The sequence below is a fragment of the Pyrgilauda ruficollis genome, unplaced genomic scaffold (genome assembly GCF_017590135.1).
Source record: "Pyrgilauda ruficollis isolate IOZ18807 unplaced genomic scaffold, ASM1759013v1 scaffold14, whole genome shotgun sequence".
NCBI lineage: Eukaryota > Metazoa > Chordata > Aves > Passeriformes > Passeridae > Pyrgilauda > Pyrgilauda ruficollis.
In genome coordinates, this window is record NW_024512543.1 from 8467904 (window position 1) to 8491641 (window position 23738).

The 23738-nt window shown below is 43.2% G+C and overlaps 1 protein-coding gene across 2 annotated transcripts; it reads right to left on the bottom strand.

Annotated features, from left to right (window-relative positions):
* Positions 1 to 11851: 11851 nt before the first annotated feature.
* Positions 11852 to 21101, bottom strand: VPS18 (VPS18 core subunit of CORVET and HOPS complexes). Of its 2 annotated transcripts, none has more exons than XM_041459987.1 (5): positions 20975 to 21101; positions 17968 to 18109; positions 17690 to 17781; positions 15122 to 16992; positions 11852 to 14406 (listed from the first exon to the last, which is right to left on the bottom strand). In XM_041459987.1, the coding sequence occupies exons 1-5, from the start codon at positions 21063 to 21065 to the stop codon at positions 13678 to 13680; spliced, it is 2925 nt and encodes a 974-aa protein (XP_041315921.1). In that variant the 5' UTR covers positions 21066 to 21101; the 3' UTR covers positions 11852 to 13677. The 2 variants fall into 2 exon arrangements, with proteins under 2 accessions (XP_041315921.1, XP_041315922.1); XM_041459988.1 differs by having other exon boundaries at positions 20865 to 20994.
* Between the last annotated feature and the right edge of the window lie 2637 nt (positions 21102 to 23738).

Sequence of the window (23738 nt, forward strand, 5' to 3'; positions counted from 1 at the left end):
GCCCATTACCAGCAGCCTGTGCTGTCACTGTCTCCCAAGTGGCCTGTGCAGACCCAAGTCCTGCCCAGAGTGCCTCTGTGTTCCATGGCAGAGAATACCTAACCCTGCAACAGTACTGCACCTTAAAGCCTGCCCACTACCCTGCAGCCAGCCAACGCATTAACACACAGTGCTCCTTGAGAGAAACACAAAACCCAAAACCAACTCCCCTCCACCCCCCACACGCTTGTTTTTACTTACACTCTGATCAGTTCCAAGAAGTCTGTTTTTCACCCAGCATGCTGCTGTCAGGATACACACAGTCTCGCAGTTGACTCCCATTTGTCATGATTATTGTTTCCACCAAGAGAGATCCTGCCTTAGGAATACACATTAACTTTACATGTCCAAACTCTCAGCAGCCTGACACACAGTAAATTAAATAGCTCACTATCACCAAGAGATGAAAGTCCTTTCCCCTTTTCTCACCTCTTCTCTCCCTACACATACCTTGTCAGGTCTTATTGCCCACTGGTGTCATCCACAAGCCAGAAGAATCAAATGCCAGCTCAGATGCATGTGAAGTCTCTGCCTCAGGCTTTTCTCTCTCCCTGCAGGTCTTCTGGGCAAGACCCAACTTAATCAGGGGTCACCTGTTCGACAGAATGGCTGAAAGCTCCATCTTTCTTCACAAACATCACTCTCTAACACAGGACATGGTTTAGCCATTCTGTTTCCAGAAAATAAATAGAATATGTTAATAAGTGTCCTGCAGGCATCTACAAGGATGGCCTGTATTGTTGCAGTGGTGCTAAATTAGGACAGTCATAGACAGTCTCTAAGAAATACAAGGAACTTGGGGTTTCTTCCCCTCACAGTGACTACTGTGACTAGTTTTCACTAACAATTGCAGAAGTCAAATTAAAGAAAATGGCTGTTGTATGAATTAGCATTTGAACTCTCATGTGTCTAATAAGTTCCAGCATCAGAAGCAGCTTTTCCTCTGGCCACAGCCTCCCCTCTTTTTCTTTCATACAGATTCTCTAGTATCTCAAATTTTGAGCATACACCATGGGTGTTGTCTTTAGAGTCATTCCCCATCATCTATTTTCAGGAAACTTACAGTAAGTCAGTAACTTTAAATGTATGTGTCAAATAAAATTGCTTTTGGCAAATAAATTCAGAAATCACAGAGAAAAAAAAAAAAAGGATCTAACAAATGTGCACAAGCTCAGATGCCCAGGCATTGTTTCCTTAGAAACCAGGCAAAGGACAGCAAAATCCTGTAACCAACAGCAATGTCTGTAGCAAGGCCTCAAGACTTAATAGTAAATCCTTGTCCTTTAGAGTATGAGCTAAAAAAAAAAATCCTCCCTCTCCTGCAGAGGGAGGATACAGCTGCAACACATGGACAGGAGTAGATAATGATTGTGTTGTAAGGTTCAGATGCTAAAATTAATAGTGACAAGTGATACAGCTGCGAATGTGATAAATACCATCCTTGCAAAGGACTGGCAGGAGGCTGCTGCATTATCAGCACCCAGACTAAACAGAAAGGTTAACCAGGGAAAACATCTGCATTGACTATTCTACGGAATCAAGTCTGAATTTCAAAAATCTCCATCTCGATCTTAAACCAAGGAAGGGATTTCACAAAGCAAAGGTGTTTGATGGAAATGGGAAAAAAATGGTGTTTGATGTCTGCCATGTCTTTCAGTCCACCTGGAGAACAGCCCAGCATTAGCACCTACGTGTGTAAGGCTGTTTTTTGAGAAAAGTCCTTCAATCCAAATCCTTTGCCAAAAATCACAGTAAATGGCACCAAAATGATTTTTGAGTGAGTGTTATATGGCTCGTTTCAGGTAGGGACAGTTAGAGTCCGAGCACCCTGTAGATTTCAAACAGTGAAAATCTGTACAGACCTTGTGTAGCACAGGAAACTGGTGTTTTAAGGCACATAACTCCAGTAACACTGCTCTAGAGTGTTCCAGAGAGACTTCTTCCTGCAAGGACCCTGAAGTAGCTTAGATGTAGACTTGTATGATGCTGTGTCAACGTGCAAAGCTGCAGAATTTATTTGAAGAACTCCAAAACACAGGGAAGTCATTTTTTTTCAGACTAGATATTAGACAGTGCAAAAGTGATGCTGGTCCAAGGGAGATGGGGATCTTCTTGCCTTGTGGTACAGGTGGGGGAAATTGTCTCAGAAAACAGAAAAAGGAAGTATTTCTGACCAGATTGGTCAGTTAGAGGTCTTGATCACAAGAGGACTGAATGTTCTTTCCTAGCACTCTGGGTGCTGTCTCTGACTCTGGCTAAAATCTTAATCTGTGTGGTGGAGTGTGTGTGTACCTCCAGAAATCTTAACAGTAGCTGGAAGAAATAGGTTCCTCCCTTACTATTTCTTTAACTCAAGATAAGGTGCCTGGTTGTCTGACAGTGCAATCTTTGAGCCAGTGGAAACGGAAAAAAACCATGAAACCTGTTCACAAGCTGATTATTATGCAGATCAGCAATCATTATCCTTTCTCTCATTACCTCAAATGCTTTCTGCCATCTGTTGGTAACAAACCTGCATCTGGCAGATTACCAGAGGAGCCCTAATCAATGGGTAATTGGGGTAGAGGATTGTGTGGACAATCCTGGCAATGAAAGCACAGAAAAACTTACAGTGGGAGAAGAAAGTTTGCCCATTACAAAGGTGAGATCCTACAGCCAGCATTTCTCTGCCATTCTGACATAATTCCTTCTAGGTGGGAAGCATGTGGAGGGGTGAGACAGAGATTTGTCACAGGCAATGGGATGAATTATACCAGCCTGTGTAACAATACCTCAAGCAAAAGGTTAATTCCTGACAGATTATGCCAGCAAGTGCTGCCAGGAGAGGCACAAGCAGAGCAAGCACAAACATGCATGAGTTTGCATTTCCACTGTTGCCTTTTAGAACCATCTGTTAATGAGACACAGAGGATGCTATGGACTCGTTCAAGTAATGGCTCCTAATCCAGTCTCTTAGTGCCTTCTGATAGGAAATGCTCAAATATGTCCACTGCAGGTTTTCCTTCTCCAGCCATGCATTAAGGGTTCTGCTCCATTCCACATAGTCCCAAGTCTTGACTACAGCAGTTCAGATCTAATATTCACATTATTCCTCTGGCTTCCAAAGGAAACAAAGCTTCTAAAATCATATTTTTGGTGCTGAGCTCCCAACAGAGACATACTGACAGATTTTAAGTGAAATTTCAGAATGAGGCAGAGTTACCAGATTCTTACAATTTTTTGAGGGAAATGACATCTGAGTGGAACAGAGAAACCTAGAAAGAATCACCAGCAAGGGAAAGAAAAAGGGAATTTACTGCTTTGCATTCCCATTGTCAGCTGGCTGGTCTGTCAGCAAATGCTTTGAGCTACTCTGCACATGAGGACCTGTCAAGCAGCTACCTCTGCTGATGTCCTTCTCTACCATGAGCACCTAGGAAGGAAGATGGAACTTCAAATGGCAATTGTAAAGATTTCTGTAAGAATCAGATTTTATTGATTCACCTTTAAAAGAACAGATCAAAACAAAATCAGTACAGTACTGTTTGAAAGTTCCACCCTTCTGCCACTCTCTAGATCCAAAGGAAATTATCAACCAGAAAAATGTTCAGGCATTTGACTCTCTCTCCCTCTCTAACCACATTGTAATTGTGCTTGGGATGTCAAGATAGCTGAGTTTAATAATGACACAATAAATCAACAAGGCCAAGTAATCTCCCAAAACTAGATCTAAGGGTGTGAAAAAGGTAGTACTTTTTTTTCCCCTCGGTGCCTTGCAGGCCAGTGCAGTGCTATGCCTGTTTGCACTGGCCCTGGCAGCTGGGAAGGCACATACATAACATCCCCTGCCCTGACACCACCCTAGAAGGGTTGCATTCATTGGTGCATGGAAGAAATCAGGAATTCTTGTAGTAAGAAAGTGGCCCAAAGAAAAGAAGGAAGTAGAAATCCCTATAAATATCCAAGTGCTGCCAATGCCCACGCATGCTGGGCTGGGATCCAAGCTCACTGTTTTGGGGTGATAAGAATCCATATTAGGCACCTGAACATAGGAGAGGAACACCAACACCCACACAAATTAAGATGTTAGTAAGACTGTGACTAAAAACCAACACCCTTGAGTGATCTAATATCCAGGCTGGGGTTACTAAAATGTGACAATGTGAATTTTTACTATTCAGAAGGACTAAAAGGAGACATAGGAATGCAAGTGAAAGTTGGTTTTAGAAGCATGTTCCCAAGAGATACAGATCTTATTTCCTTCCTGCTATTAAAGGAAGAGGGCCTTTGATATGTACTGGACTACATAAGGGCAGAGACCAACACCCCCATTTATTCAAATCCAACAACTTTGCTTTTTTTTTTTTTTTTTTTTTTTTTTTTTTTTTTAAATTCAGTGTTTCAGGGACATTACTGCAATCTCCATCTAACAGCTGCAGCCTGCAACATGCTGCATTTACGTCCCCACTCAGAAGGCATCTGAACACAATAACTTCTCATAGGCTACCAACTTGGACTGCTACCAAAACCCTAGAGTTTTGTACAGCTTGTAACCCAAATTAGCTAACTTAAAACTGTCAGAGAGGGAACAAAAATAAAGTTGGTTGAGAGAGATTTGCCACACTGCTTTTTTGGGGGGTTGTTTTTGTTTTGAAAGAGATATTGTGTAGCCCATCTTGAAACAGGGAAGAGCAATTCAGTCACTTCTCTGCAAGGTCAGATGCCTGTTTGTCAATGGGAGGAATAGTTTCTGCAGCCATCTTGAACCTCCCATACTCACTAATAGCATAAGTCAGAAAGATGGAAGCACAGTGAAAAGACAAATCCTCTTCACACGTCCTTTGTGGCACTGAAAAAGCAGTAAAAAAATACCCAAAAAGTCCAGACAGTTCTTCAATGTGACTATGCTATTGTGGGCAATCTCTGTAGACTTAAATCACAACCCTTGCTAAAACTGCAGTTCCATTGCTGTGCTACTGGGACATCTCAGCACAGCTACGCTGGACATGCCAGAGGTGGCCTTAGTTCAGACATGACACTGCATTGTCCTGCTGGCTCCTCAGGAGTGACTCAGCTGTGCAAGCATCTAAGAGCATTTTAAAGATCCTGAGTATTTCCATATATACACAGTGTTGTTTAGGAAATAATCACCTAAATCACCTAAAAGCCAGGTATGACAGCAGCCTCTAGGAGAGCTGTTTATATACCAGCGGCCCTCTTGAATCCAAAGTATGCTCTGTCCTACTCTCTCCTCATTTCACTGATAAAGGAGGCTTGTAGATCATCCTCTGTGTCTCCTGCAAATTATAAAATCTGAAACTCTTTTCCCTTCACAAACCTGTGATGCCCCTGTCTATGACTCAGAGAAAAGTAGTACATTCTTCAGGAAAGAGAGACTTGCCAGAAGCAAGAATTTTCACAGTCTGTATTAATTCTGCTGTATTAAATAAAGATTGCAATACATTCATCACACTACCCTGGCACAGCTTTGCTCTGTATCTCATGTTCCATCCTTTTGAAATCTGAAACCCAGTGGGCCTCTTGTTACCTTCTTCATATGATTCTCTTCCTTAGTTTTCAAGCTTAGTGGCAGGGAGCTTCACCACTCCCCATGTATTAACCCTTCCTCTACTTATGTCAGAATCAAACAGTTCTTTGCTAAATCAGTTCTTTGCAAAGGAGGTGAAAAAATTAAGTGAGAGACAAAGGTGGCTGCTAAGATGGTGCCTATCCCAGTGATAGAAGAATCAATAAAAATGATTTTTTTAGGCACCGCTCTTGACTCAGGGTCTGAGATGAATATAGTCAGCTCAAGTCAACAAGTGTCCTAATTTCTGAAGAACAGGATAAGAAGAGAGCACTTTGAACTTCTGCCCTAGGCCCTAACTACAGATTTTTGTTGATCTACAGCAAGCATTTAACCTTGCTCTGACCTAAAAAAATGCAGATGTGCTGAAGGATTCACAGCAATATCTATGTTGTGTGCAGAAATTCTTCCTCTTTCCTGTTTTTAACATGAATTTCTTAAACTGTTGATTTCATTCAGAGCATAACCCAGGGCAGGACAAGATGCCTGGCAGGCAAATAATCCACACCTTTACCTTCAGCTGCCACAGCATCAAGCAAGCAACTCACAGCTGCTAAAACACCATACTGAACCACTCGATTTCATAAGTTACCACTTTCCAGGTAACCTCTCCATAAGGGTACAAGGGGTGTTCAAGATTTTTCTGAAAACTCCCTTCTGTTTCTGTAACCATACTGCAGAGAAAAACAGCCTTCAGAGAGAAAACTCTGATTCTACACCAGCAAAGAAACTACTGCCAGAGTCCAGTCTTGCTGCCTTCTGAACACTGCTACACATTGTTCTACTTCTCTGTCTCCTAGCACTGGCTGTAGGTACAATACTAGGTGCATCCAGGAGCACAAGACATTTCCCAATCAACAGCCAACAACAAATTTAAGAAGATGCTACTTATAAACAGAAAAGTCCACATTAATTGATTTGCACCCACTCAAGTTCACAGAAGATGACATTTCTGTTCACCCTCCATTAGATGTTTCCTGTACTAAAATACTTTTTGCTTTGGAAATCCTGCCACTGCAAGTCTTTGAAGCTTATATTGAGGATTACCATAAGCAACCTATCAGAAGAACATAGAAAGATGACATGGTCCTAATTGTTCCAATCTCATTAACTGAGCAAGAAGGTAAGTGTTTGAAACAGACTGCAGAACGTAAGGAAATGTGTTTCTCCCAAAAAGGCTGCTCAGCAGGATGTACCACTGTGACACAAATGCAGGTGTCACTGAGACAGCCACGCTGTGACACACAGGCAAGTATTCAACAAAGAACTGAGGCATCTAGGAGTGTAAGCCTTGAGTCTCTCTTTCCTCCTCACCCAACCACTGTTCAATTCTCTCAAACAACAGGAGCTCATCTAAATCTACAATCCTGTTATCAAGAATGGCAAAATATTGTTCAGCTTCATATGGAATTTTTTATTTAGATCAATGATACCGTTATCTTGATAGCTACTGTGAGAAAAATTGGACAACAGATATTTTGCTAAAACTGTGGTAGTTAGTCAAAGACCAATTTTCTACTACCCATGCTCTTAGCAGAGAATAAGTGTCTTGTTCACATGGTGAAAAACATGTAGCAGCCATCAAACACAGCCAGGGCAGCTGCTAATAATTGTCATGCAGAGTCTGTAGAAAAGAGTCCTCAAAAACTAATCCATCAGCCTTTGTGCTCCTCTGTGCCTGTGACATTCCTCAAAACCACACTGTGTATCTCACTTCTAATAAACATGTGAAAATAAAAGAGAATCTGTAGATAGGAACAACTTTCTTATGAACCCAGTTTCACAGCAATAATTTGTTTACTAGAAAATCTATTCAGCATGTACACACAAAGAGAAGAAAAAAGACTGTTGAATAACTGACTAATTGGAAAACACAGATGTCTGCTTAAGCAGAGTCCAGCAGCCTCCAAGTTCAGGCTGTGTTCTGAAGACCATGCCTCATGCCAAGTGACCAGCACATGGATTTAAATTGCATGAAGTAGGGAATATCTCCTTTTCCTCTTAGCCATCACCTACAATGAACCATTCAGGATGGATCATGAAATGAGGAGTAGGCTATAGTTCAGCTCCTCTGGGACAATTACACTGTAATAAAACTCTACCAAAAACTAGTATTCTCAGTTCAGATGAAGCAAACAAACCATATGTTAACAAAAGGCTGTGTCTAATCCTCTTCTGAAGACAACACAGCAGGAATATATGAACCCCTGCAAAGTAGGGAAATGGCAGAATTACTACCCATCACATATCAGGTACAGCCTGTATGCACCTTTATAAAGCAAGGGTATTTCTGTGGTGCTAGGAGGCATATGATGGAAAGCTCTGTGCAGTGAGACAGCCTGATATCACACAGACACAACAATTGTGCTTATTCCCACACCTACCAAGCTCTGAAGCTCCAGTGTTGAATTACAACAGCTCTCCCATCACCACAGGGACCTAGAAGCACTGCAGCAAGTCTGAACCCAATACAGACAAGCTGCAAGTTGGAAACTCCTCTTCTGAGCTGCCCCTCCATGGCAAAGAGTGTATAGGATTAGTTATAGATGTACGTGTAACCTCAGAGTGCTCCTGTAGCTTCCCTGTTTCTAAGCAACGAGTCCTACTCAAACAAGCTGCCTCCAGTACCTCTGGCCATGACAGAGAGGAAATGCCTGAGCCCCTTTTTCTGTCCCTCCCAACAAGTTTCAACGAGCAGATCTAACAAGTTTGTCTAATCCTTTTCCCCCTCCTTTCACCTGAAAGCAGCTGCAGGCCAGGTTGCTGTGAAATTCATACGCTAAATATGTAGCCTGATGCCTTTCCATGAGATCTGGGAGTGAAAAACACCAACAGTGACTTGAGGGGGAAGTATCACAAGTTTCCAAAATCATAGTATTACCATAAAATGCAAATCCCATAGGTTTCAGAAGGTGTAAAGTCAGGACTGGGCATAATCAGAGATAGCAGAGTGTTTAGGAGATGAATCCATGCATAATTCATAATGAATTTAAGGAATGCTTGTAATGTCCCTCTTTCAAGCCCTAAGCTCTTCAATTTTAACAAAGTCCTTATTTCAAAGGAATTTTTTTTTCTTTATCACCTCAGTGTGAGAAGTACAGATCCATCAACATCACAGTTTCACTGGAGAAGCTTCCCTGAAGTCAGATACATGAAGTTTGGCCAAATTATTTTACAGAAACCACCATTCCCTTCCCCTTCTAGTGCATCACTTCCTTCATGTACAAAACCAAGACCGTGGACAGCCCCTCTCTGCTTTTTAGATGCCATAAGATTCTCTCATAAACACTATACATACCACAGTGAATCACATCTTACTCCATCTATTCTGGAGAAAAATACTTAATCCATCTCAACAGTAACAGCTTAAAATTCAAAAATATCATGTCTTGTACATTTCAAACCTCAAACTTCACCTCAGCACACTTACTGTAAGTAAGAAATCTAGTTTTAGTCTGTCTTCCCACAGCTCAGTACAGAGCTGTTGGATGAAGTGAGGCAAGGAACAGGCTTCCCATGAAATCCCACTAGAAACTTCGCACTTGCAAACATAGACAATCTATATGTTGGCATTGACAGGGCAGGGGTGAATGGGAACTACCCATTCCAAGATATACATGCTAGTACATGACTACAGTCTGAGTCAATCTACATCTTATTTTGCTAGAGTACAAGATGTACCTACTCCCACTTGCTGTTTTACAGGGATTATGATGCCACAACTCAAAAGGAAAAAGCAAACACACTAGCTTATCTGTTTATGCAAGCAAGTGTCCAATGTCACATTGCAAGCCCAGCTTTACTGGTGCTTTTAACAAGACAAACTAAATGTGAACTCAGGCAACTAAGAAGCTGGCTTACACTCTGCTGTCATGAGAGCATGAAGAGGAAGCAAGCAAAGATGACCAGACCCAAGGCCACCAGATTTTGCAACTCCAAACCCAGGGATGATCTCTGTGCAGTTTACTAAATCAGGCAGGTCTATAGAGCACTTACACTAGAACAAATTAAACAAAAGAGGCCACATCTCAAACGCCATGTTCAGTCTCAGGTCTCTCACTACAAGACAGATACAGAGGTGCTGGAGCACCAAAAGATGTCCAAAGAGCAACGAGGGTATGGAGCACAACTCTTAGGAGTGGCTGAGGGAACTGGGGTTGTTTAGACTGGAAAAATGGGAGGCTTGGGGGAGCCTGAAACTACCTGAAAGATGATTGTAACAAGGGGCCAGTTGGCCTCTTCTCCCAGGCAACAGGATGAGAGGAAATGGCCTTTAAATTGTGCCAGGGGAGATTAGGATTGGACATTATGAAATATTTCTTCACTGAAAGAGTGGTCAGGCACTGGAACAGGCTGTGCAGGGAAGCACTGGAATCACCATCACAGAAGGCATTTAAAAGGCATGTGGATATGGCATTTGGAGATGTGGTTTAGTGGTGGATTTGGTTATATTGGGTTTGCAATTGGACTCAGTGATCTTAAAGGTCTTTTCCAACCTAAATGATTCTACAATTCTATGATACTGATTTATTAACAGAGTAAATCCAGCTTTTGATGTTCAAAACATGAAAATCAGTCATCTGTGAGCTGAAATTGCCATTTAGTTAAAGTCAATTTTTTAAGCGTCTTTATCTCCAATCCTTACACCAAATCCAAGCTACCTTACACCAAAGGCTGTGTCTCCAGCACCCAGCACACCCCTCCAAAGGCACTGGGATCCTGCTTCAGTTCCTCACTTTTGTGCCACTTCTTCCTTCTGCTACAGAACGCTTTCAGCTGTCTGCAGCAAACCTCAGTATTTAAATAGACAGCAATGACATCTAGTGGCTGGTTAAGAGTTTGCCCTTCTAAATTCCCAGCCTGGGCATTCATTTTCAGAAAGGAGACAGAACCCACCGCTTTCAGCATTTCACTTAGCTGCTGCCAGCTAGAGGAAGTGCACCCGAAATTCTCTACAAACTCTTTCAAAACACACAGCACTGTCTCCCGCAACTCAGAGCATTTCCCCCATCCCTTGCTCAAAGCCTAGGACAGGTCATGTAGTAGGCACATGTAGTAGTTTGCTCTAGGCCTTTCCTGCAAAACTGAATTTCTTCAGTGCAAATGTAGCTAGATATTTGTTCTGGGTACACAGGGCTGAGGCTTCCACTCACCCTTTTGGTTATGCTGTTCTTCAGCTGCATTAGGCTAAGTGGTAGGAGTGATTCACACAGGCAAGGACAAAACCCAAGGCCACAATTTTTAACAGCTGGTACAGTTCATTCATAGCTTAAAATACATACAAAGGACTGCAAGTTCTAAAATGTAACTATGCTGAAGTTACAAGGAGAAAAGATAAAAATGCTATTCTGAATGCAAAGAGGAAGAGATCTTGCAGATTAGATTTATGGGAGAACAGTAAGCAGTTCACTTCCCTCCACCACTACAAACCCACCCCAAAGAAAATAAACCCTCTTACCTTTTTCACTGAGTGATGTTGCAAAATTGCCAAGAAGCACAAGTAAGTGGTTACTGAAACTTTCTGAAGCATGTGACAATGTAAAAAAAGTTCAGAAGATACCTTTATGCACCTTTATGTATTACTGGCACTAGTCATTTAATCACTACTGCAGTCTTTGTCAGCAGTAACATTCTCTATAACCTTGACAACAAATCACTTAAATGATTTTTCAGTTAACAATGGGGAGGAAGAATGAGATTTATGTATCTGGTGCATGTGCCTACAGCCCTCAGAGAATACTGCATACTAGTCTTTAAAAATACCTAGTTCTAGTTTTGTTAACTGAGATCTATTAATACCCATGACTGGAATCAGAGGTGCCTTTCCCCACCACCCAATCTCAGGCAAAGACTAGAGGGTTTTTATTTACTTGCTATGCCTCATTTCCTACAGCTTCTTCCAATACTATGGACAAGCAGATCACTCTGCAATGGTCTATTTAGTGATGTGACTTCTCTAGCGCAAACAGGGAAAGAATAGTGGACTATAATAATTCTAATACACCAGGAAAGCATCCTGTAAAAACCCAAAAGAGATGGAACAAGTGTTAAGAACATGTTAAAATAATGTGAAATTATCCCTGGATCAGAATGAGCTGATACCCATGTTCTGCTAAAGGGCAGAAAAACAGCCTCTTGCCTTTGACCAGGAATTGGTTTGGGTGGGAGGCTACTGTTGGTTTATAATGACATGTACAACCTAAATATCACACTGCTTACAGGAAAAGATGATGATTCACAAGAGTGGCCAGTTATAACAGGTTTAATGGCAAACTTCAAAAGACATCACATTTAGTTTTCATCGCAAATTCTTCTGCCAGACCCACCAACTTATTCAAAGCAAAAGGCTATGCAGAGCCAAAGAAAACTACAGCATGTGGGTTTTTTGAACCACCAAAAAAGTGCTTTCTGACAAGCCAGCAAACACACACCACCAGGTGGTAATGGGGCTGCCTACCCCATGGCTTCACCAAAGAAAAGAGGATCTTGAAACCTCAGGTCTTCCTACTTTCATATCTGTTTTTATTACTCGTGTCATTTTACACAGATAAAATTCATTCGTTCCAGGCTGATTCTCCCAACAAAAACATAGATGTTCTTCTGAAGTTCTGAACTCAAAATTCTTAGGTCAGTTCCTTGAGGAAACGAATACATATTCTCCTACAATAACATGAAGACCCATTTCTACAACCCTACGAACAGGGTAAGTGGTTAGGAGATTGAGAGAGGTATTCAAGACAAGCACACATATTCATGTGAAAGAACTGAGATGGTTTTCAGAAGACAGTATTTTCTATTGCCTTAATTACAAGATTTGTATTTTTTCTTTTAGAACATTCAATTCTTCTGTCAATTACTACCTTTGTGATTCAGTCCCAAACAGCAAAACCTAATTAAAATCTTATTTTCCTAAAACAAAACAAGGAACCCTTGCTAAACTGTTAATGACAATTTTTTCTTCTCTCACTCACAACATAGTGATTGTTACCTTCTGGGAAAAATTTTCCAAGTTGGAGCAATAGATAGATGCATTGTCTTGCAGCCATCTCCAAAAAGTGCAAGGCAAAAGACTGTTTAGGCACAAGGTACTAGCTTCAAAGGGCAAAGCAAATTTCACACCAACAGATCATTGCTGTAGACTACCCTTGAGCAAACCTCTGACTAGATCTTGAGTTTAATGCTCAAGTGCAGCTGGAAGAGAACCACAGCAAGATATAAAAACAGATTGTGCTCCTGCTTGCAGAGTGTCAGCTGAAACCTTACTACTGCATCTATCAGTTTTGGTCTGGAGGGAAGAGAAAACCAAGACCCGCTATACAAAGGCAGTTATAGCAGAAACAGGATGGAAAGAGGAGTGGTGAACAGGTATTTTGAGAAACAGTACCTACAGAAAATCCAAATGTGTCTGGTCTCATGCATAAAGCTTGTGAGAAAGAGAATTATACACCTTGAATTGCAGGCAAATTACTTTTGTAATTTTCCTGCAAAATTGTATAATTGAATAATTGAAAATTATACACATTCTTGTATCACATTGTGTAGAAACATATATTTGTGTAGCATGATGTTTACAAAATATAAACATGTAAGAGCTTCTGTCCTTTCATGTTCTATGTATGTGGCTATAGACTCAACAAAAAGGAAACACAGGGCAATTCTAGCTTTGAAAATGATGAATGAAGACTACACTGCTTAGCGGCCTTCACTACCTTTCTCTTTCAGCTTGCCTTCACAAAAATAAATACCACACAACATAAATCACAGACTGCTCCCAATTCCTTCTGGACAACAAGGCACTCCATATAGCTTCACACTGAGAACCTCAGAAGAACTGCAAGCAGAAACATCTGCTAAATATATTCCAGTAGGTTAGTTCTAAGTATTGTTAAAGTTCTTAGACAACCACAGCTGTATCTCCCCACTTCTCAATACAAGTTCTCCCTAACCATGGTAAAAAGACTGCACTACCCTTTGTTTAGAGTTGCACAGAAGTCACTGTGTTCCTGCTCCTGGAGGCTATATCCCCACCACAGAAGCTTCACGATTTGTTCGGCAGTTGAAGATTTGGAAAATTACAACCAGCTTTGCATCTCCTCTTCATACTTCTGGGGATCAATAAAAGGCTTGTCAATGGACCGGATCATCAGCTCACCACAGTACACACATTCAGCTGCCACAATATCATCAATGTCAGCTTTGATCTGTTCCCGGCTCTGCTGCCCCTTCCCCAAGCTAATGGTGTCTGCATCCTTGGGACGATGGTGGCTCTTGGATGGCTGGCTGGTAGCTGCCAGTTTCTTCTGAAGATCTTCAAGTTTTGCCTGCTTATAAGCAGGAAGGTTAGGGAAAACTGCTTGGAGGAGACAGTCATAGTGAAACATGTGACCACACAGGAAAAGGTAAAAAGGGCGGTTTAGAAGTGGAAAGTCACAAGCAGCACATTTTTCCTGAGGCTCCACAGAGCCATACTTATTTCTCATTTCCTGGATGTCCTCTCGGATCCTCTTGGCACTCTGAGTGGCCTCCTCCATCTCCCTTTTCAGCTCCTCAATGTGCTTGTTGTAATCCTCCAGGGAGTTACAGATTGCCTCCTTGAAATGGTCAATAGTGACAAAGTCTGGAAAGAATGGCAGCACATCTTCAATCTTCAGCAGAGCACAGCTCGAGAGGCAGGCCATTGCCTTCTTGACATCTTTCTCTTCCTGAACAACATGGCGAGCAATCTTCAACCACAGCTTCTTCCGGAGTTCCTCATCATCTTCAGGAAGATCTGCACAGGACTTGGCAAGATCAACATCCACCTAGAAGTTGGACAGACAAGGAAACAGAGTTAAGATTCCCTCTTTGTTTATCCACCATTCAACTTCAAAGCCTGCTGTCCATTTTTAAGAGGCATTTAGAAAACCTGTATTGCTATCTTATTGCCTAGGACTGCACTACTGGCCTCTCCTTTTTCCCATGGCAAACACCTCTCCTCTCCACCAGAACTCCTCACTGAAGCTCAGCTTGCTACCCAGCAGAGAACAAAGGCCAGCACAGAAAGGGCAAATTCATGTTATGTTATCTTTGCTGGCCACACATTTCAGCAAAGACACAGCAATTCCAATAGGAAAAAAATACAGCATCTCCCTGAAGGTTAGACTAAGCTGACAAAGCTGATAATTATCAAAGCTAGGAATAGGTAATTAAAATCCTTAACAACAGCTATACAAATCTTGCATAAATGTAGATATGTTAAAGGTATTTTATGTCAGAGACTGAGCTTGAGACAGATAAAACTCTTCCTTGTACTTTCCATGCCTCCACCCTCAGTTATGGCTTGTCAGTCAGCTGCCTACTTGAAACAGTTGTGAAAGCACAGAAAAATGTTAACAGAGCGAGGTCTTTCTTCCAAGCCTCAGCTGCACCACTTTGATACCAGTGAGTCTGTCCAGCTCCTCTCAATGCTCTGCTGTTCAAGGAAACTTGAAGAAGCTACATTCCCATGTATCACAGCATGCACAGATACACACGTACCTGTAAGGCGAGATCCACAGCCTCCTCATATAATTCCATCACTTTGTAAATATGGACGCATGCACGGTGGTGCCCGTGCTCTGCACACAGGCGCAGTGCATACTTCAGGTCGTAGTGGATCCTGTTTGGGTTAGTTCCTGCTTGCTCCAGGTATGACAGCAGCGAGTCCGGCCGACACAAAGCATAAAGAGACAACAGGTAGTTGTGAATGGCTTGCTGGGTTTCCTCCAACTGGTAGACACAGAACTCCATATATCTGATGGCTTCATTGATCTGCTGGGTGCTGGCACTCTGGCTGTAGTTAACAAGGGCTGGAATGAGGTTCCTGGCATCCAGTCTAGAGCCCATAGAAATCCAAGCGTCAACGACCTTCTTGGGAATATGCTGGATGAGAACCGGAGAGAACTTGTAGAAGAGTTTCTCGTCTCTGTGCCTGGACAGCACATTTAGAGCCTCATCGTACTCGTCATGCTGGCAGTGGTGAGCTACTACACGCTCGTAATCCTGCATGATGACTGCAAAGTAGACCATGTGCTCTGTGTCGCCATGGCTTGCCAACAGCTCATAAATAGATGCCCGATTATTAAAAAGACAGTCTTTGTTTTTAGGACTGCTCAGGAAAGTGCGAAACTTCTCCCGTGTATCCAAATAGAGATTGCGCTGTGAGGGATCTCCTTGCAATATGCCCAGCCAGTTCAGGTACAGCTCTGTCAACCACGTGGTCAGCAGAGTAGTCTGTGTCTTCTCCGAAGGCTTTAGGTTACTCAGCTTCTTAATCAGAAACTCCATCAGGGCCTCTTCTTGCTTGGCTTCAATGAACTTCAGAGCAATTTCCTCAAAGTAGTTCTGGGTCAGTGCATAACATTTGGCACTGTCCAGATACCTCTTGTTTTGGAAGCAGTGCTCTGCCTCTTTGGCCAACACAATGTCAAGACACTCTGGACGGTCCTTACAATACTCTTTTGCTAAATCAAATTTGTTCATATTCATATACATCTTCCACACATCTCTAGATTCCCGCTGGACATGGTAGCGGAACACTACTTTCTCAGTGTGGATCCATATCTGCTGGACTGTGGGATCTTTAATCATGCGTGTCAGCAAGCCAAACTTCTCCAGGAACAGATCCTGAAAAACAACCTGTCCATTCAGAGTGCAGACAGCCTTCACCCGGTCAGGCAGCAGTAACAGAAAGTGGAACTGGGTAAGCACAATGGATATTGGCTTGTTCACAGTTATGTCAATGTCAGGAGGATAAACCCAGACCCGTTCATCACTCAGAATTGAATCAGGACGACTGTAATCCAAGGTACCATACAGAACACCATTTCCCATCATCCAGGCAAAGGAGCGTGGGTTGGAACGCAGTTTTGGCGTGTAAAAGGCTATCTCGCTGAAACCCAAGTTGGCTGGAAACTCCCGAAAGCTGGGCAGATGGTCAGCATGCACAGCAAATATGGAGCTGAAGCCTTGCTGCTCCGTCCCTTCAGGCACTTTGCCAACAAACTGAAAGAGTCTCTTCCTAGTGGTGGCTATAATAAAAAATTTCCCTTCTAGCCCTCGTTCAATTTCCAAGCAGCAGACTGGGGCAGGTCCAGATTCCTCCTCCAGAGTGTAGACCTGTCGGAAGTACTGGTCAGGGTTAGTGCTGAAGAGGCTTCCTTCGCTGACAGAGATTTCAGCCTCATAGATCTGCCCCTGGGATGTCCCCACCAAGATAGGCCCTGTGTTGGTTTCTGAACCAAGAAATTTGTTCCAGCCCACGCTTTCAATCAAGTGTCCTTTCCAGCGGGAGAGTGCCCGCACTTTCTGAACACTTCTGTTCAGGTAAAGGCATTCGCTGGTGTTCAGAGCAATCAGGAGATGAGAGCCTGCCAACAGCAGAGGGGTGTGGGAGGGAGAAGGAGAGAACAAATCAAGACCGTGCCTAAGCAAGCCAAATTCCTCAAGCTTCTAATCCTAACATTTGATAAACTCCAATATCAACATACTTAATCCAAGACTTTCCCAGGCATTCATGGCAATGTGGGGGACTTCCATGCTGGATCAGAACAGTAGTCCATATGTTGCAACGTTAAATAACTGGTACCAGATGCTTTAGCAAGAAGGTATTCTGTTTCAATAAATGTGCTAAGGATAAACACTTCTCAGAGTTCCCTCCTATCCCTGGCAGCTGGCAAGAGATATGAGCATCTCTTTCCAAATTTTTGTTTAGTTTTTTTTAATCAGTCTAGGCTACAGTGAACTGCAGATGTTTTATGGCCCTTTTTAAAGTTCCTATATAAACCACACAGCAGAGAGTGACTGCAAACCTTCCTTTGATTGGCTTTAGCCTTGCTCAAAACACCCTAATTGCATGTGCTCATTTCAGAGTCCAAAAACACAACACCGGCACAAGCCTGTGCTTTACTAATAGCAAAAGGGCAAACCAGTGGGCAGGGGCCCTGGGAAAGAGTCTGGCTCATGGAAGATTGATCTGTTCTCCTTATGCACAAAGCAGAAAGAGAACTCCTTCACCAGCACTAGCTCTGCTCACTGTCTGTAAATATCCATCACCCACTGCCTCACCTGTGTGGTCCAAAAACATCTTGTAGACTTTGGCTTCATCTTTGCGTCCCAGCTCTACCTGATTAGGTTCATCTGGCTTCCCAAGATCAATCCTGCAAAGAGAAACCATGGAAGTGTGCTGCCAACAATAGTTCACATGCCTGTAACTCCTCACCTGGTTTTCATATTGGACTCGTGGCTTTTTATCCAGTTTGCAAATGTAACTTCTCTAACAACTTAAGAGGAAAAAACAAGAAGGCAGGGGAAAAACAAAGAATAACTTCAGGATTAAGCATTACCTGAGAAGGGTGTCTTTCCCAAGGCTCATACAGAGCTGGTTAGAGGAGACCACTAAGCTGTTAATTTTCTCTGGAGGAGCAAAATCAATCCTCTGCTTGTTAAATATTGGTGTTTCCTTCTCCAGTCGTGCATTGACATATCCTGGAGAAAGAATGTGAACACTTAGAAACTGAACAAGACAAAATTTTACAACAACAACAACACCAAACTACATCAAAATCCAGACTAAAAGACTAAAAGTGTCCTGCTCCAAGTTTTACTGAAAAGGAAGTCTGCTCCACAACGCAGGAACACAGAGGAAAAAAACCCTCTAATTCCAGCCCTACTGATGTTGAAAAAGACAATGTAGTAGTAGAAAGTAGCCTGCTACTAGTAGACAAACCCTTTAATTGTCTGTTCCACCAATGCTTTCTCCTTGCCTCTGCCTCACCTCTAGACCAGCCACAGGATCCTTAAAATACACTTTTTCCAGAAGAAAGATGCACATGCAGGAAGAGACAAAGCAACCACAACTTGAGTAGGCAGCCTTTTGCTCAGCACATGCTTTTTATTTACACATTGATCCACACCTTAAACACTACCCATTTATATAAGTGTTCATTCCTTTATTTCCAGTTAGGTAGAACTGATGTTCTTCTTCTCAGATTAGGGACCTGCAATGCCACAGTTTAAATTTGCTGGTATGAACTGCAGCTCAAAACACGTACAAAAAGCTCACAAGGTACAGATTCACATGATATCACAGCTAGCCAATAAATACCTGTTTTTATATATATATATATATATATGAAAGGGAAGGATTACTCTGGAAAACCCACGTATTACCAGATCATCAAGTCACATTCATCCAGGTAACCTCAAGTTTTTTTCAGACTGTCATCTGGCAAAGCAAGGCTTCCTCAGCAAGGAAACTTAGAGGCAGGAAGGAAAGGGAACAAACTGCACCTTTGTACAGAGGTAAGGGTTTAGAGTTAAGGAGAAGCTGTTTATGGTTTAATTCCATCATAGTTCAAGCCAAAGTATTGGATTTCAGCATTCTGGGCTCTTTAGGCCTGTATCCATTACATTTATAACACCCATAGGATCATCACCATTAACATGAGGATTTTAGCTATTGTCCCTAATAGGAGAAGGGTGAGCTTCGTTAATACACAGTTCTCTATACAAAGGAGATGTCTATTTTATAACATTCATTCCTTTCAAACAGTCTCCTCCCTCATCTTGTCCCTAGTGTCCTTCTTCTGTTTAATCAAGATTCTACTGCAGCATTTCACACCCTGATTTCTGGGCAAAGCTACCTATTTCCTCAGAGCTTTTAATTTGTCCAAAGATCTAAGATCACCAGTATGATGCAGTGGATCAAAGTAGGATTTTCAAAGCTGGAGCTACAGTACTTGAAGTTCACAATGCAGCAGGACTTTAGGCTGGATACAGAGTCACTGCTTGTTTATCTACAACCTTGAGAAACAGTACCTGCAGTTTAACAAGCACAGGGAACAACTCCCTGAAACTGAGGAGTAAGTTTCAACATCTTCCAAAATTGCAAACCTAACCTTAAGGACTGCTTTCAGGAAGGTAACTATTGCATCCTTTTACAAAATAAATTTACTTAAACTTCAGATTGCCCACAACTTTTACCAACCCAAATTTTATTAAAAATTGCCTGTGTGGCTGCAATAAAGCAGTGTCCCAAACTTCCTCTTTCAATATCAACTGTGAGCAAACAGGCAGATTTCTCAACTCTAACACAGCCATGACTGAAGACAGTGTTGCAGCAGTCAAGAAGAAAAGCTGAGTCCTGGAAAAATTCTTTTCCATTACACGGCTTGTACTAGCATTGTTCTGCACAACACCTATTCAGGCCACTTATTCTGTATCTAACATTGCACAATGAAATAACCATGCATGTCAAAACAAACAAGAGGAACATACCTACTTCAGTATCTAGACTCAGAGTAACTGTGTCAGTGCATTTATATTCCACAGTATACACAGCATGACAGAATTTATCAATTCTTAGCACATATATGAGCCCAACAACCTGGTTTCCTCAAAGGTTACCAGTGGGCAACACTATACAAGGAAAAAAACTTGAAAGAATGTGTCTATGTATTTCCAAACTTGTAACCCAAAAACACCAGCTCTCCATAGCAGCTGGTACTACCATGACAATACCAGGTAGAATTCTCCCATAACCTACATTTCTCTGCCACACTGAAAAAATATTGAGAGGTGACACCTAGTAGAAAATGGTTATTGAACCTAATATATCTTGAATCTGTCATGGAATAATAATGGAATAAATTTCTCTGACATGAAAGAAAAAACGGACTGGTCATCACATCATTACTTTACACTGATGTGACACCGCCCTGAACAGTACAGTAACCAAAGCCTCACATCCCTTGACAGAAAAGTATAGTAGTGATACACACTGCTCTGTTGGTCACCTTGCCATGCTGCAGTCAGCCTAAAGGAACCACTCCAGAGAAACGCACTCTTTGCTAAACTGCGCCTGAGTTGGGAAAGGAACTCCGTGCAGGAACAGCTGTGCACACATCCATAACAGAGCAAAGCACGGCTTCCTCAGAGAGGGGCAGAAACGAGAAGCCAAGCGAGGGGATGTCCTGCGGGCGCTGGCACAGCTCGGAGCTGCGCAGGGCTGGCTGTAACCTGTGACCGCACGGGCGCACGACACCGCGCTGGCTCCGCGCAGCACCGCAGGCCACAGCCGCCCGCACAGGAGCAGCACCGCGCTATCGCTGGGCCGGCCTGCATCACCGCTCTGCCCAGCCGGGAATCGAGTGCTCCCCGTCTCTAAACACCTCCCACAGCAAGCCGTGGAAAAAACAAGCCGCGGCCGAACGCTTTGCCCCCCACACACACAGTGACACACCTCTTCCAGGCAGCGCAGCCCGGCGTGCCCTGCTCCCCACCCGGAGCTGCCGCCTCGCCTCCCCCTCTCAGCAGGAAGGCCGCAGGCGGGAGGCCCCGGCGCGCACGTACCGGAGTGCGGGATGCCCACGCTGGCGCGGCTCTGCGGCACGGACACGGAGCGGTGCAGGGAGTCCTCGTACTCGTCCAGGATGGACGCCATGGCCCAGCGCGGCCCGAGCGCGGCGCGCTCAGCTGACCCGCCGCACGTGCGCCTGCGCATGCGCGAGCGGGGTCACCGGGCGGGGTTGGGGCCGCCCGGGTGTGTCCCGGTACTCCTGTCCCCGGTACTCCTGTCCCCGACCCTCCTGTTCCCGGTGTTCCCCCGGAGCTGGCCGGTCGGCCTGTGCCCATGCTGCCGGGCCTTGGGCTCCGCGCGTTGCCCACCGCTTCTGCTCACTGCCGCCGATGCCGAAAGGCTTGTGTCGAATTAAGAAAGTCGAACTAAATAAACACTCGAATAAACAAAGTCGGCATTTTTGTACGCCAGTAATAGCCACAAGTTCCTCTGAGTTGTCGAATATAACAAGCAGAGCCATGCCAAACATCAAAACTCGGATTTGGCCCCAAAGAGGGCTAAAAGGAGGTGGGGGCCGGCCCACACGAGCATGGAGAGCCCTCAAGTGACCACTGGAGACCATTCCCTAACACGAGCATGTGTAATAACACCTGCACAATTAATTAGCATACATACAAGGCTGCTTGGAAATAGGTGTAAACTTCTTGGAATGTAAATACATATTCATATAAAAAAAACTGCATATAAGTAATAGAAGTGTGAATCTTGGTGTGCATAACAGGCAGAGAGACACCCCCGTCCCCTCCATTAACCTGGCACTGTGACAAAGTAGTGTCAGCTTTCCAGCTCTGGTTTGAAGGTTTTCTGTCCCAGTTTTCAGTGACACTGTCCTGTTGTGTGCAGCTACATGCGCAAAAAATTACCTCATTAATGCAGCAGTGTGCCCTACTAGAATCAGTCCTGATTGCCAGAGCAATTCTACTGACTGCAGCTAGGAATTGTCTGGTTTAAAACACTGTAAAAACTCCGGTGTTGTGGCTCTCACGTAGCATTGGGTGGAAAAATCTTGGCTTTATCATTGGAATGATCATTGAGGCACAGCGTAAGGGGAGCCAGGACAAGGCGGTCCTTGAACTATACTAGACTTGCTCTGCAAGTTTATCCCAGGTTTCTGTGTCACTAAATAGCATTTATAACCTGGAGTTTTCTTATGTTCTGGTGTGCCAACAACAGTTATTTACTATTTTACCCTCTAGCTTAAACTAGCAGAATTTATAACAACAGCATTAGCAAAAAGACTGGTCTCTTACACAACCCTTTGGGTTTCATCCTGTATAAAATGAACAGAGATGTATATGTGTACACTCTATGTGTGCCATACACCATACTGTGAGTATACTATATACTGCATATTAGATGCAAGCTTCACTTTCTGGAAGCAATGGGGAAAGGTCTCTCAGGGTATAGGACAGCTTGCAACAGGGAGGGATCTATTACAAGACACAAAAGGTCTTCCCAAACTTAGTTTGCACATCAGGTGGCAGTGAGGCACCACAAGCAGCAGTTGCATGTGGTTGGCTTCTCACAAACAAAGTTGCACCTCCTTTTTCTCTGCTCTTACTGGACACCGCACCCTCGTACACCAGGGCTGTGGTGTGCATCACTCAGCCTCAGGCCTCCTCCCCGGTGCTGAGCCAGACATGCAGGTCCCATGCTCGCTGGGCTCCTGCAGGCTCCCATGGCACGCCTCCACAGGGTCACCTCTGCCTGCTTTGCTAAAAACAGAACATGGCTTTTGCTGACCTAGCCTGCCTGCAAGCACCAGTCCCAGCCTCTGCTGTTTATCCTCTTTATGTGGCAGCTCTGAGCCAAAATAGCAAAACCACATTCTTTTGCTGTCTAATCATCCTGATCTTCATAAGCAGTGACTGTTCTCTTTCAGCATCTCAAAAGGCACAAACAAATTACATTAGGTTTAGGGTAATGAGGTAGGAAGGGACTTCGTGGACTATCAGATCCATTCTCCCACTCTTGCAGATACCACATCATATAGTCCTTTCTCTATTCCTGTCAAGCTCTGTCTGATAGTGTGGGTATTTTTTCCCCTGACTACTCTAGCTCGTACCTGTTCCAAACACTCCCATGATTTCAATCTGTGATTTCCAGTCTAACATAAGCTGTGGCTAGTCTGAATCTTTTTGTTCTTGTTCAAACACTGGTCTTTAGTATACAGGACATTATTGAGCTTTCATTTCCTCTGCAAAAATTGTCACCAATCATAGCCTTCATTTGGATGTACCAAATCCAGGATTTATCAAACCAAGTTCTTGACTTCTCTCAAAAAGAGATGATTATTTCCTTGGAGCATCCTACAATTCTCTACATTGGTTGCAGCTCCAGCTCATGTTTATGTCACAGGGGTGAGCATAGCTGACCTCTCATTTGAGATGAGGTCTCCCCCGTTGCCTTCAGCAATGATGCTTCTACTTTTTCTCTTTGTAGTAATATTTTTAGCAATAGGAAATGGAAAGGTTATTTGGTAAGGGGAAAATAAACTGTCTTGAAATAGATCTGGATATTAGGGTAAGTTGACATTTGTGCACAAACTTCTCAGTGTGCAGCTTGGTGGGCTCTTTCCACTCAAAGCCCAGATCAGGCCATGTTTTATAAGTTCTTTTTTTTCTTGGTCAGGTCTAGAAATGGAAGAGATTTTTGTTCTCATTCTGGCAGATATTATTGCCTGTTAAGGCTAATACCTCATGAGAAAGAAACCTGTCTGATTTTAATGTGGTTAAATTGGAAGCCAGATTTTCACCT

Excerpts from the sequence above, each read along its gene's own strand:
- VPS18 (XM_041459987.1), bottom strand. The coding sequence starts at position 21,065 with ATGGCGTCCATCCTGGACGAGTACGAGGACTCCCTGCACCGCTCCGTG. Across the intron at positions 18,110-20,974 it reads CGTGGGCATCCCGCACTCCG|GATATGTCAATGCACGACTG; the intron begins GTACGTGCGCGC and ends TTCTTTCTCCAG. Across the intron at positions 14,407-15,121 it reads CTGTGGATCTCGCCTTACAG|GTGGATGTTGATCTTGCCAA; the intron begins GTACGTGTGTAT and ends TCCAACTTCTAG.